General features: G+C 41.5%; 1 protein-coding gene across 8 annotated transcripts in view; it reads right to left on the bottom strand.

Moving 5' to 3' along the window:
- VPS13D (vacuolar protein sorting 13 homolog D) overlaps window positions 1-13,798 on the bottom strand; it is a 275,671-nt gene that overhangs the window by 128,821 nt on the left and 133,052 nt on the right. For all 8 annotated transcript variants that reach the window (XR_015143441.1, XR_015143438.1, XR_015143440.1 and 5 more), the window contains one exon: window positions 5,967-6,081. Coding sequence is in view for 5 of the 8 variants with exons in the window: in XM_086344602.1 (XP_086200728.1) it covers window positions 5,967-6,081 (115 nt within the window). In the remaining 3 variants the exon portion in view is untranslated. The remainder of the gene's footprint in view (window positions 1-5,966; window positions 6,082-13,798) is intronic.

Here is a 13,798-nt window from a genome sequence, read left to right as displayed (position 1 = left end):
TCCTGATTTTTCAAACAGGGATATTAAGCTACCTCTGAGGGTTCTTGTGATAAGTGTACATGCCTGGCACAGGGTAACGTCTCAATAAATGTTGGCAATGTTATCATGATTACATCTCTTTACACAGAACGCTATGTATAGTACCTTAGTTGATCCTTCTCATAAACCTGGGAGATCAATGGGAAAATGAGGCTCAGGAAGGAATGTGAGAAAGCAGATATCACCTTTATGTGGCAAGGCCAGAACTCAAATCTAGAAGATATGACATTCTTTCTACTGTGTGCTACTACCTCCTGCAACTGTGAACACAGATAGAACTCAGCTGCACGTCTCCACCCGCAATCCCCACATGCTTACTTCTCTGTTCACAGTAAGGGAACACATCTATCCAGAGCACCAAAACCACATGGAGCATCTCAGTTTTCCTGGAGGTGTTCCAGATTGGGAATCAAAGCCCAAATGCCCAGGTGGAGTCAAGTTTTCATATATGGATTCTGCTATTGCCTGCCCATATGTACAGGCTCATCATCGTTGGAAACTACCCAAACCTTCATTTAAAAATCTGAGATGCATCATTCTCCTTCCACTTCCCTTCCCCCACCCTCTTCCCATACAATTTAGTCCTAAAACCTTTTAGGTTTTAGAATAAAGGAGAAGGCTGGCAGACACGTGATGGTGGGTGGGTGTATTGTGGTGGCCCAACCTTGAGTGGGCAAAAACACATGTGGTTGATAATCCACGTCACCGATGGGTTATAATGGGGCTGGGGAGGTGAGCCTAGGATGGGTTGTGAGGTGAGGTGGGTACTCCTGTTAAGGGTAGGGGCTGGTAGGGGAGTTGCCTAGAATGTGGAGAGCAGAGCCCATGCCAGGTAATAAGGTGCATCCACACAGGGGAGGGGCAGGGCCACAACTGTGGTTAAAGAGCATGGGTTACATTCAGGGCAACTGATCAAATTAAGTACATTCTTAGTACTGGACAAGGGAGTCACAAATATGAAAAGGGAAAAAATTACAATGAGCTTTGTGATGCTAGACTGGAATCAGAACTATCAGTGTGAAAGGCTGGTTTTTAATATACAGAGAAAGAGAAACCTGTTTAATATATAAATACACACATAAGATATATGTATGCATACACACATATGTTATGCACATACTAAGATATTTATGTGCCTGTGTGTGCATATACATGTCGTGTATGCATACAACCCCTAGGTCTGTCCCTTGAGAGGGCCTGGGATCAGTGACACAACAGCAACAAGGGCACCACTGGACGTATCTTAAGTTTCTAAATTCCATTCTCTGATAAAAAAGGATCAGGGTTCCTTACTGCTAAGTCACTTCAGTCGTGTCTGACTCTGTGTGACCCCATAGACGGCAGCCCACCAGGCTTCCCTGTCCCTGGGATTCTCCAGGCAAGAACACTGGAGTGGGTTGCCATTTCCTTCTCCAATGCATGGAAGTGAAAAGTGAAAGTGAAGTCGCTCAGTTGTGTCCGACTCTAGCAACCCCATGGACTGCAGCCTACCAGGCTCCTCCGTCCATGGGATTTTCTAGGCAAAAGTAGTGGAGTGGGGTGCCATTGCCTTCTCCACAGGGTTCCTTCAAGAAGTAGCAAATTCCAGGAATGCTGCAGGGAAAGTATAAAATGAGCCCCAAATAACTTGCTGTGTCACAAAGTATGACAGTGCTCAAGGAACGAGGGGGGCACTGTGTCAAAGGACACAAGGTTAAAGGCACTCCCACTGGCCAAACAGGAGAACTGAGGGTAAAAATAAATCCTAACACTAACAGAAAACACACTGAATAAGACAGGAAGCCATGGTGACACACATAAAGCTGTGCCCAAACCGTGCCCTCAAACTCCTTGCAAACCCCTTATGCTGAAGACGTGACCCTCAGCTGTGATGAAAATGGGGCCTCTGGGTAATAATTACGTTTAGATGAGGTCATGACGGTGGGGGTCTCCTGTCAAGATCAGTGCCCTTAGACACCAAAGGGCTTGCTTTCCCCTCTCCCCTCGCCCCTGCCCAGTACTTCTCTGCCATTTGAGGACAGAGTGAGAAGGCAGCAGTCTACAAACCAGGAAGAGAGCTCTCTACAGGAACCGAACTGGCCAGCACCCTGATCTCAGACCTCCCAGCCTCCAGAAGAACTGTGAGAAATAAATTCCCATCATTTATAGTGTCCTGTTTGGAAGATCAAGCTAAAACACATGCATGCATGCGTACATACATAGGAAACCTGATGAGGAACAGTATATTTACAGAGTCTCAAAGTACCTCTCGAAAGTATTTATATTTACTAAATACAAGGAAAAAGAAAAACTTTCTTCACAGTTGAGAAGACTGGCAGACACCACCTTAATCAAGTGTTAACATTAAAATCACCAGCAACAGGACTCCACTTCTACAGAATTTCTGCCAAGTTTCCTGCAAATTTGAGACACTTTCAAAATAAAAAGTAAAAAAACAAAAACCTAAGATGTCAACCTCCTACTCCTGGTTTCTAATTTAAATGCACAGATCCATTTCCTAGCACCTACTCAAAGAACTATCTAGTCTTAGATGTCAATGTAACTCACTTATCACCTGCCCTCTCACTTACCAGTTTTCATCTTCATCAAGTAAAATAACAAACGTGAAAGTGTATAAATTACAATTTTTATTTAAAATACTTTTGCTACTTAATTTAAAAATTTTGGTTTTGTTTACTTAACAGTCACGTAGGCCTTGGAAATAACCAGTATATTCATGATTCATGTTTTCTGATCACATCTGTGATCATATCCCACTTGAAAAATCATCTTTCTCCTGAGTTGACTTTCATTCACTCTATCATCCTCATCAATGTCAACTTCTTTGAAGGTCATCTGAATCACCTCCAAGGACTCTTCCCCATTTCCCCCCCTCCCAGTTCCTTGATTTCTGTCAGACTTTTATTTTTAAATTATGACCTTTCAAAATTTCCTTTTTCAAAATTTTCAATAGAAGAAAATTGTTTACTTTCAATTACTACATCTCATGGTCTCTTTTTGTTGTTGTTGTTGTTGTTCAGTTGCTAAGTCGTGCCTGACTCTTTGTAATGCCATGGACTGCAACACGCCAGGCTTCCCTGTCCTTCACTATCTCCCAGAGTTTGCTTAAATTTATGTCCATTGAGTCAGTGATGCTATCTAACCATCTCATCCTCTGTCGCCCTTTTCTCCTTTGCCTTCAATCTTTCCCAGCATCCGGGTCTTTTCAAATGAATCAGTTCTTCGCATCCAGTGGCCAAAGTATTGGAGCTTCAGTTTCAGCATCAGTCCTTCCAGTGAATATTCATGGTTGATTTCCTTTAGGATTGACTGGTGTGATCTCCTTGAAGTTCAAGGGACTCTCAAAGAGTCTTCTCCAGCACCAAAATTTGAAAGCATCAATTCTTCAGCACTCAGCCTTTTTTATGGCCCGATATTCACATCCATACATGACTATTGGAAAAACCATGGTTTTGACTATACGAACCTTTGTCAGCAAAGTGATGTCTGTGCTTTTAAAGGCTCTGTCTAGGTTTGTCATAGCTTTCCTTTCAAGGAGCAAGAGTCTTTTAATTTGATGGCTGCAGTCACTATCTGCAGTGATTTTGGAGCCCACGAAAAGAAAATCTGTCACTGCTTCCACTTTTTCCCCTTTTATTTGCCATGAAGTGATGGGACTGAACACTATATCTTAATTTTTTGAATGCTGAGTTTTAAGCCAGCTTTTCTACTCTCCTCTTTCACCTTCATCAGGAGTCTCTTTAGTTCCTTTTCACTTTCTACCATTAGAGTAGTAACATTTGCATATCTAAAGTTGTTGATATTTCTCCTTGCAATCTTGATTCCAGCTTGTGATTCATCCAGCCTGGCATTTCACATGATGTACTCTGCATGAGTACATAAACAAACAGAGTGACAATACACAGCCTTGTCTTACTCCATTCCCAATTTGGAACCAGTCCATTGTTCCATGTAAGGTTCTAACTGTTGCTTCTTAACTTGCATACAGGTTTCTCAAGACTCAGGTAAGGTGGTCTGGTATTCCCATTCTCTAAGAATTTTCCACAGTTTGTTGTGATCCTTGGTGGCTCAGATGGTAAAGAATCAGCATGCAATGAGGAGACCTGGGTTCGATCCCTGGGTTGGGAAGATCCCCTGGAGGAGGGCAAGGCAACCCATTTCAGTATTCTTGCTTGGAGAATTCCCATGGACAGAAGAGCCTGGTGGGCTACAGTCCATGGGGTTGTGAAGAGTGGGACACGACTGAGTGACTAAGCACACAGCACATACAGTCAAAGGCTTTCATGTAGTCAATGAAGCAGAAATAGATGTTTTTCTGGAATTACCTTGCTTTCTCTATGATCCAATGAATGTTGGCAATTTGATCTCTGGTTCCTCTGACTTTTCTAAACCCAGCTTGTACATCTGGAAGTTCTTGATTCACATAGTCCTGAAGCCTAGCTTGAAAGATTTTGAGTATTACCTTACTAGCATGTGAAATGAGCACAACTGTACAGTAGATTAAACATCCTCTGGCACATGCTCTGTTTACTCATCACCATTCCCAAGTCTTACTTTTAAATGTATCTAACAGTCTTATATAAAAGAGTATGATAACATTTTAAGCAAATTTGAATTATGTGACACTCAAATGGTGTGATATAGAAATACATGTAGAAGTACTGGGCTTCCCTAGTGGCTTAGATAGGTAAGGAATCTGAGAAGTACTGGTAGACTGATAGATGGATGAACCTTAGAAACATCAGGATAAGTGAAAGAAGTTCCTCATTAAAGACCACTCACATGGAAGTCCAGAGGAGGGGAGTCTACAGTGACAGAAAGTGGATTAATGATTGCCTAGGGCTGGGAAATAAAGGGAATGTGCATGTGATAGCTAAAGGATATAGAGTTCTTTTCTGAGTGATGAAAATGTTCTAAAATCGACTGTGGTTATAGTTTTACATACTGTGGATATATTAAAACACACTGAACTATATATTTGAAGTGGGAGATTTGTATGGTGTATGAATTATGTATCAATAAAGTTGTTGAAAAATATAACACTGAATTAAAAATCCATGTGTTAAAGTTTCATTTGATGTGCAAAACGTGAAATAACTTGAATCTCTCCCCCCTCTCCCCGTCATTAAAGATGTGAGAAGAGTTGTACAACCTCAGAGCCAAACGAGTCACCAACCAGCTGCACGACCTACAGCCACAGCTGACGCTGCTTCAGGTGATAAAGGCACATTCTCCGGCAGTATGAGGCCCACTTACATGGTGAACACACTTCCTGTCAGGGTTATTTCTGGATTATATAACTTACATTATGCAAAATTTTCTGGAACACACTCCTTGGGTGAGTGTGTTTCAAATAGTTAGTGATCTCCTTCCTCTTACAGTGATTTTCTGCACCTCTGTTCTCAAACAATGTTCATTTTGAAGCCTCAACTATTTCTTTCTAGTCCTTTTGTCAGCCATAATATTTCTGGTCAGAGTTTATTCTTTCTCTCAATATCTAGATCTAATAGCATAAACATTTTCCTAAACTGGAAAAGAATGTTGCCATAAATAGGGAAAAAACTGTCATTGTGATCACTTTTCCATTGAGTTCAGGGAAAAGTAGATTAGGGGAGTGTTACAACAGAAAAAAAGTAAGGAAAATGACAAATCACAAATTTGGAAAAGAAAAAAAAAAATTCAAGAACTGAGTTCCCCAAGAAGGTATCAAAGATGAGAGGGACTTAGGATTCCTAGAGTAGGCATCGCAGGACAGAGGGGAGAACCCCAATTGGAGCTGTCAGGACACCCAAGTTCTACCCTGAGCCCAGGCCTCAGTCTCCACCTGCTCATCTGCAAAAGGAGGGGATGGGCCAGGCGGCCTATCTCTTATTCTAACTTTTATTCTAACTCTTTTATTCTAAACTCAAAGTTCTGGGCTCTCTTACCTTCTTCTTTAAAATGACTCTCTGCGTCTTTGGTGAGACATCCAAAACGAGCTCGGCACAAGTAACGGCTTTGTTGGAAGTCACAGGCCGTCCTGTCCCCTCCTGCAAACTAGAACTGAAAAAACAGTAACAGTCACGATACACACACACCCTCCCCAACCCCCCACACATGTATTCAAGTATTTATAAGCAGATGCCTAAACCTCCACTACACAGAAAACTTTTTTTTTAATCATGGAAGAAAAAATTTGACTCAAGCTGAAGAAAGATAAAGGTTGTGCTGTTCTCCTGCATAGTTCAAAGACTCATTTGTCAGAAGATATATATAAAAGTGAAATTCTGACATAAAAGGATGACTATATATTTTTAGAGGGAAAAAAAAAAAAAAAGCAAAAACCAATCCAGACATTCCAAAGGTCCAAGAATTGGCTCTACTGTTTGCCAGGAAGATGATCAGCGTTACTGCATCCTCACATCTTAGCAAGAAATCAGAAGTTCCTTTAGGATGAAAAGAAAACAAAGGGTTCATAATCGCCTCCTCCAATTCTACCCTGTTGTGTTTCTCTGGGCTTAAGAATCCTAAGTTTTATGGAATTGCTGCAGCCTAGACTATGGTTTTTCCAGTAGTCATGTATGGATGTGAGAGTTGGACTGTGAAGAAAGCTGAGCACCAAAGAATTGATGCTTTTAAACTGTGGTGTTGGAGAAGACTCTTGAGAGTCCCTTGGACTGCAAGGAGATCCAACCAGTCTGATCTAAAGATCAGTCCTGGGTGTTCTTTGGAGGGAATTATGCTAAAGCTGAAACTCCAGTACTTTGGCTACCTGATGCGAAGAGTTGACTCATTGGAAAAGACTCTGATGCTGGGAGGGATTGGGGGCAGGAGGAGGAGGGAACGACAGAGGATGAGATGGCTGGATGGCATCACCAACTCGATGGACATGAGTTTGAGTGAACTCCGGGAGTTGGTGATGGACAGGGAGGCTTAGCGTGCTGCGATTCATGGGGTCGCAAAGAGTTGGACACAACTGAGCGACTGAACTGAACTGAACTAACTATATTTTAGGGTATTTTGATGAGATTTTATTTAAATTAGTCTCCTATTTCCATTAATCTCTATCATTAAAAAGGGACTGAAAAATTCAGTTAAAAATTAGCTTTTATGATATCAAAAGCACAAGTAAATAAAAAAGTTGATTTCAACAAAATTAAAAACTTTTATCCTTCCAAAAGACATTACCAAGAAAGTAAAAACACAACCCACAGAATAGAAGATAGTTGCAAATCATGTATCTGATATGGGATCTGCACCCATATTACATAAGGAGCTGTAAAATTCAAGAATAAAAAGGCAAAAAAAAAAAAAGTCAAATGTAAAAATGGGACAAGGATTTGAACAGATATTTCCCCAAAGATATACAAATGAGGAATTCCCTGGTAGTCCAGCAGTTAGGACACAGATCTTTCACTGCTATGGCCCAAGTGGCCAGGGTTTGATCCCTAGTGGGGGAACTCAGATTCACAAGCTATGTAGCATGGAAAAAAAATAGATATACAACTGACCAATAAGCACATGATAAGATCTTCAATATCATTAGCTAGTATAGAAATGCAAATGAAAACCACACTGAGATACCACTACCACTACTTAGATACCACTACTTAGTAGAATTGTTAAAATAAAAAAAAAAGTGGAAAACAAGCATTGCGGAAAATGTAGAAGAAACAAAACCCTTACACATTGCTGGCAGGAATATACAATGATTCAGCTGCTGTGGAAAACAGTACAGCAGTTCCTCAAAAGGTAAACAAAGAATTACCACAGAACCCAGAAATTCCACCCCAAGCAAGGTATACACACAAAAGAATTAAAACAAGTACTTAAATACATGTACAGGCATGTTGATTGCAGCACTGTTCATAATAGCAAAAAAGTAGGGACAACACAAATGCCATCAAAGGAAGAATGAACAAAGAGAATGTGGTATAGACGTACAATGGAATATTTACTCAGCCATAACAGGAACGAAAAGTGACCCATGCTACAATGTGGGTGAACCTTAAAAACATTATGCTAAGTGAAATAAGTCAGTCACAGAAGGTCAGATATTTTATGATAATTTATGTGAAATATCTGGAATAGGTAAATTCTTAGGACAAGAATGCAGATCTGTGATTTTCAGGGCCTGGAAGAAAAGGTTTACTGGGCAGTAACTATTTAGGGTTTGGAGTGATGGAACTGTCTTGGAATTAGAGGTGGTAGCTGTACATCATGAATACATTAAATGCCACCAAACTCATCGCTTTAACAAATGGTTAATTTTACAGTTTATGAACTTCACCTCAATTCAAAAAAAAAAATCCTAGTCTCTTTTCTCATCATTTAGTTCTCAAAGATGCAAAGAAATAGGATTCACTACACTCCAAAATATAGTTCAACCTCTCAGCACACTAGATTCCCAGAAACTTCTCTTTTTATCTATTCAAATCTGCTCAACCTGTGACACTCCTAAGTCTCCACTAGGATTCTTCAGTTAAAGACCTTAGTAACTACTGGAACATAAGGAAGTATGGAGAAAAACATGCATAGCAACCAGATTAAGGACTGGTTTTTCAGGCACTAAAACCTTATCAAAGCAAACATGCCCATTCATATCATTATTAGTGAAATCTGGGGTCTAAGCAAATGAAAGAGATGTTGCACAGACTCAGACATTTTCTTGGGGGCCTCAGGCACGTATAAAAATATTTCATAAGCAAAACTATTCAGGACATTTTGGAAATAAATACAACTTTAAATGTACTGTTCACCAGGTGACTTATATTTCGAATGCTAAAGATTCGGATATTTTCCCAGTTTCTTTATGGATCAACTTTAAAACGGGCCCTGTGATTACCACAAAACAACTGTATGTATGTGTGGGGGAATGACTACTCTTGAAAGCCTAATATTCTGAATCTCTATGTACCTATCAATGTATCAATCTAACAGAATTAGAGCAAGCTGACTATTCCCTGCTTTTTTTTCTTCTAAATACAACTAACTAATCAGACAAACAATGAAGATCATAAGATCATAATTCTGAGCCAACTGTAATTGCTGTCAAGTTGAACTCCTCTGCTTGCCTTTGCTAATGCTAAGTCGCTTCAGTCATGTCCGACTCTGTGCGACCCCATAGACCGCAGCCCACCAGGTTCCGCCATCACTGGGATTCTCCAGGCAAGAATACTGGAGTGGGTTGCCATTTCCTTCTCCAATGAATGAAAGAGAAAAGTGAAAGTGAAGTCTCTCAGTCGTGTCAGACTCTTAGCGACCCCATGGACTGCAGCCTACCAGGCTCCTCTGTCTATGGATTTTCCAGGCAAGAGTACTGGAGTGGGATGCCATTGCCTTCTCCGTGCTTGCCTTTAGGTGACTATTAAGAAGACCCTGAAGTGTTAATCAGTGTTCTCAAAGGGAGAGGAGGATCAGAACAGTGATTCGGGTAATTATGGATGAAGATTCAGTTCAGTTCAGTTGCTCAGTCGTGTCTGACTCTTTACAACCCCATGAATTGTAGCATACCAGGCCTCCCTATCCATCACCAACTCCCGGAGTGCACTCAGTCTCATGTCCATCGAGTCGGTGATGCCATCCAGCCATCTCATCCACTGTCGTCCCCTTCTCCTCCTGCCCCCAATCCCTCCCAGCATCGGGGTCTTTTCCAATGAATCAATTCTTCGCATGAGGTGGCCAAAGTACTGGAGTTTCAGCTTTAGCATCACTCCTTCCAATAAACACCCAGGACTGATCTCCTTCAGAATGGACAGGCTGGATCTCCTTGCAGTCCAAGGGACTCTCAAGAGTCTTCTCCAACACCACAGTTCAAAAGCATCAATTCTTCGGCGCTCAACCTTCTTCACAGTCCAACTCTCACACCCGTACATGACCACAGGAAAAACCATGGTCTTGACTAGATGGACCTTTGTTGGCAAAGTAATGTCTCTGCTTTTTAATATGCTATACAGAGACATTATTTTGCCAACAAAGGTTCGTCTAGTCAAGGCCATGGTTTTTCCTGTGGTCATGTACGGGTGTGAGAGTTGGACTGTGAAGAAGGCTGAGCGCCGAAGAATTGATGCTTTTGAACTGGGGTGTTGGAGAAGATTCTTGAGAGCCCCTTGGACTGCAAGGATATCCAACCAGTCCATTCTGAAGGAGATCAGCCCTGGGTGTTTCTTTGGAAGGAGTGATGCTAAAGCTGAAACTCCAGTACTATGGCCACCTCATGCTAAGAGTTGACTCACTGGAAAAGACTCTGATGCTGGGAGGGATTGGGGGCAGGAGGAGAAGGGGACGACAGAGGATGAGATGGCTGGATGGCATCACCGACTCGATGGACATGAGACTGAGTGAACTCCGGGAGTTGGTGATGGACAGGGAGGCCTGGCGTGCTGCGATTCATGGGGTCGCAAAGAGTCAGACACGACTGAGTGACTGATTTGATCTGATAGGTTGGTCATAACTTTCCTTCCAAGAAGTAAGCGTCTTTTAATTTCATGGCTGCAATTACCATCTGCCGTGATTTTGGAGCCCCAAAAAATAAAGTCTGACACTGTTTCCACTGTTACCCCATCTATTTCCCATGAGCGATGGAACCAGATGCCATGATCTTAGTTTTCTAAATGTTGAGCTTTAAGCCAACTTTTTCACTCTCCTCTTTCACCTTCCTCAAGAGGCTTTTTAGTTCCTCTTCACTTTCTGCCATAAAGGTGGTGTCATCTGCATATCTGAGGTTATTGAGATTTCTCCCAGCAATCTTGATTCCAGCATGTGCTTCTTCCAGCCCAGCATTTCTCTGCATAGAAGTTAAATAAGCAGGGTGACAATATACAGCCTTGACGTACTCCTTTTCCTATTTGGAACCAGTCTGTTGTTCCATGTCCAATTCTAACTGTTGCTTCCTGATGTCCAGTTCTAACTGTTGCTTCCTGACCTGCATACATATTTCTCAGAGGCAGGTCAGATGGTCTGGTATTCCCATCTCTTTCAGAATTTTCCAGTTTGTTGTGATCCACACAGTCAAAGGCTTTGGCATAGTCAATAAAGCAGAAATAGATGTTTTTCTGGAACTCTCTTGCTTTTTCCACGATCCAGCAGATGTTGGCAATTTGATCTCTGGTTCCTCTGCCTTTTCTAAAACCAGCTTGAACATCTGGAAGTTCACAGTTCATATATTGCTGAAGCCTGGCTTGGAGAATTTTGAGCATTACTTTACTAGCGTGTGAGATGAATGCAATTGTGCGGTAGTTTGAGCATTCTTGGCATTGCCTTTCTTTGGGATTGGAATGAAAACTGACCTTTTCCAGTCCTGTGGTCACTGATGAGTTTTCCAAATTTGCTGGCATATTGAGTGCAGCACTTTCACAGCATCATCTTTCAGAATTTGAAACAGCTCAACTGGAACTTCATCACCTCCACTAGCTTTGTTTGTAGTGAAGCTTCCTAAGGCCCACTTGACTTCACATTCCAGAATATCTGGCTCTAGGTGAGTGATCACACCATCATGATTATCTGGGTCGTGAAGCTCTTTTTTGTACAGTTCTTCTGTGTATTCTTGCCACCTCTTCTTAATATCTTCTGCTTCTGTTAGGTCCATACCATTTCTGTCCTTTATCGAGCCCATCTTTGCATGACATGTTCCCTTGGTATCTCTAATTTTCAGGAAGAGATCTCTAGTCTTTCCCATTCTGTTGTTTTCCTCTATTTCTTTGCATTGATCGCTGAGGAAGGCTTTCTTATCTCTCCTTGCTATTCTTTGGAACTCTGCATTCAGATGCTTATATCTTTCCTTTTCTCCTTTGCTTTTTGCTTCTCTTCTTTTCACATCTTCCTCAGACAGCCATTTTGCTTTTTGCATTTCTTTTTCATGGGAATGGTCTTGATTCCTGTCTCCTGTACAATGTCATGAACCTCCGTGCATAGTTCATCAGGCACTCTATCAGATCTAGTCCCTTAAATCTATTTCTCACTTCCACTGTACAATCATAAGGGATTTGATTTAGGTCATACCTGAATGGTCTAGTGGTTTTCCCTACTTTCTTCAATTTAAGTCTGAATTTGGCAATAAGGAGTTCATGATCTGAGCCACAGTCAGCTCCTGGTCTTGTTTTTGCTGACTGTATAGAGCTTTTCCATCTTTGGCTGCAAAGAATATAATCAATCTGATTTCAGTGTTGACCATCTGGTGATGTCCACGTGTAGAATCTTCTCTTGTGTTGTTGGAAGAGGGTGTTTGCTATGACCAGTGCATTCTCTTGGCAAAACTCTATTAGCCTTTTCCCTGTTTCACTCCTACTCCAAGGCCAAATTTGCCTGTTACTCCAGGTGTTTCTTGACTTCCTACTTTTGCATTCTAGTCCCCTATAATGAAAAGGACATCTTTTTTGGGTGTTAGTTCTAAAAGGTCTTGTAGGTCTTCATAGAACCGTTCAACTTCAGCTTCTTCAGCGTTACTGGTTGGGGCATAGACTTGGATTACTGTGATATTGAATGGTTTGCCTTGGAAATGAACAGAGATCATTCTGTCATTTTTGAGATTGCATCCAAGTACTGCATTTCGGATTCTTTTGTTGACCATGATGGCTACTGCATTTCTTCTAAGGGATTCCTGCCCACAGTAGTAGATATAATGGTCATTTGAGTTAAATTCACCCATTCCAGTCCATTTTAGTTCACTGATTCCTAGAATGTCAACATTCACTCTTGCCATCTCCTGTTTGACCACTTCCAATTTGCCTTGATTCATGGACCTGACATTCCAGGTTCCTATGCAATATTGGTCTTCACAGCATCGGACCTTGCTTCTATCACCAGTCACATCCACAACTGGGTACTGTTTTTGCTTTGGCTCCATCCCTTCATTCTTTCTGGAGTTATTTCTCAACTGATCTCCAGTAGCATATTGGGCACCTACCAACCCGGGGAGTTCCCCTTTCAGTATCCTATCAATTTGCCTTTTCATACTATTCATGGAACTAGCAAGAAGGTACTCTTTCTGCCCCCTTCTGATGCCTATGTCAGAAGCTTTTTCTATCTCCTTTATACTTTAATAAAACTTTATTACACAAAAGCTCTGAGCGATCAAGCCTTGTCTCTGGCCCCGGATTGAATTCTTCTCCTCCGGGGGCCAAGAATCCCAGTGTCTTCACGTGATTCAATAACAACCTTTCATCTTGGGGGCTCGTCCGGGATCCTTCAGGACAAGGCAATGGCACCCCACTCCAGTACTCTTGCTTGGAAAATCCCGTGGATGGAGGAGCCTGTTAGGCTGCAATCCACGGGGTCGCTAAGAGTCGGACACGACTGAGCGACTTCACTTTCACTTTTCACTTTCATGCATTGGAGAAGGAAATGGCAACCCACTCCAGTGTCCTTGCCTGGAGAATCCCAGGGCTGCCGTCTATGGGGTCGCACAGAGTCTGAAGATTAGTCAGTTTTAAATAAGGAAAGAGGTAAAACAAATTAAAAAAAGCAGCAAGAAGTTTAAAAAATGCATAAGAAATATCATCATAAAGCAAGAGAAATTGAAGCTATTATAATAACAATGCCCAAAGAGAGTTGTTAAATACTAGAATGGATTATTGGGAAGCTCTTTAAAAAGAGAAGAGTCTTGCCTCTTTGGATAAATTTTACTCTAGCCAGAAGACAAGGGCTTAGACAAAAGAGCTCTCAAGATAAAGTCTGAGCCTAGGATTTGGTAAAGAATGGAAGGAATCTTCCTTCATCCCTCAGCCTTCTGAGAACTGATTAAAGTTTAAAACCAGTTAATAATTAGAGCTTTCTGCTTTAC

This window comes from Bos grunniens, chromosome 16 (genome assembly GCF_055505025.1).
Source record: "Bos grunniens cultivar Pamir isolate PY7600 chromosome 16, Bosgru_T2T1.0, whole genome shotgun sequence".
Classification (NCBI taxonomy): domain Eukaryota; kingdom Metazoa; phylum Chordata; class Mammalia; order Artiodactyla; family Bovidae; genus Bos; species Bos grunniens.
The sequence above is the reverse complement of the archived record's forward strand: the minus strand, read 5'-3'. Positions and strand labels throughout refer to the sequence as shown.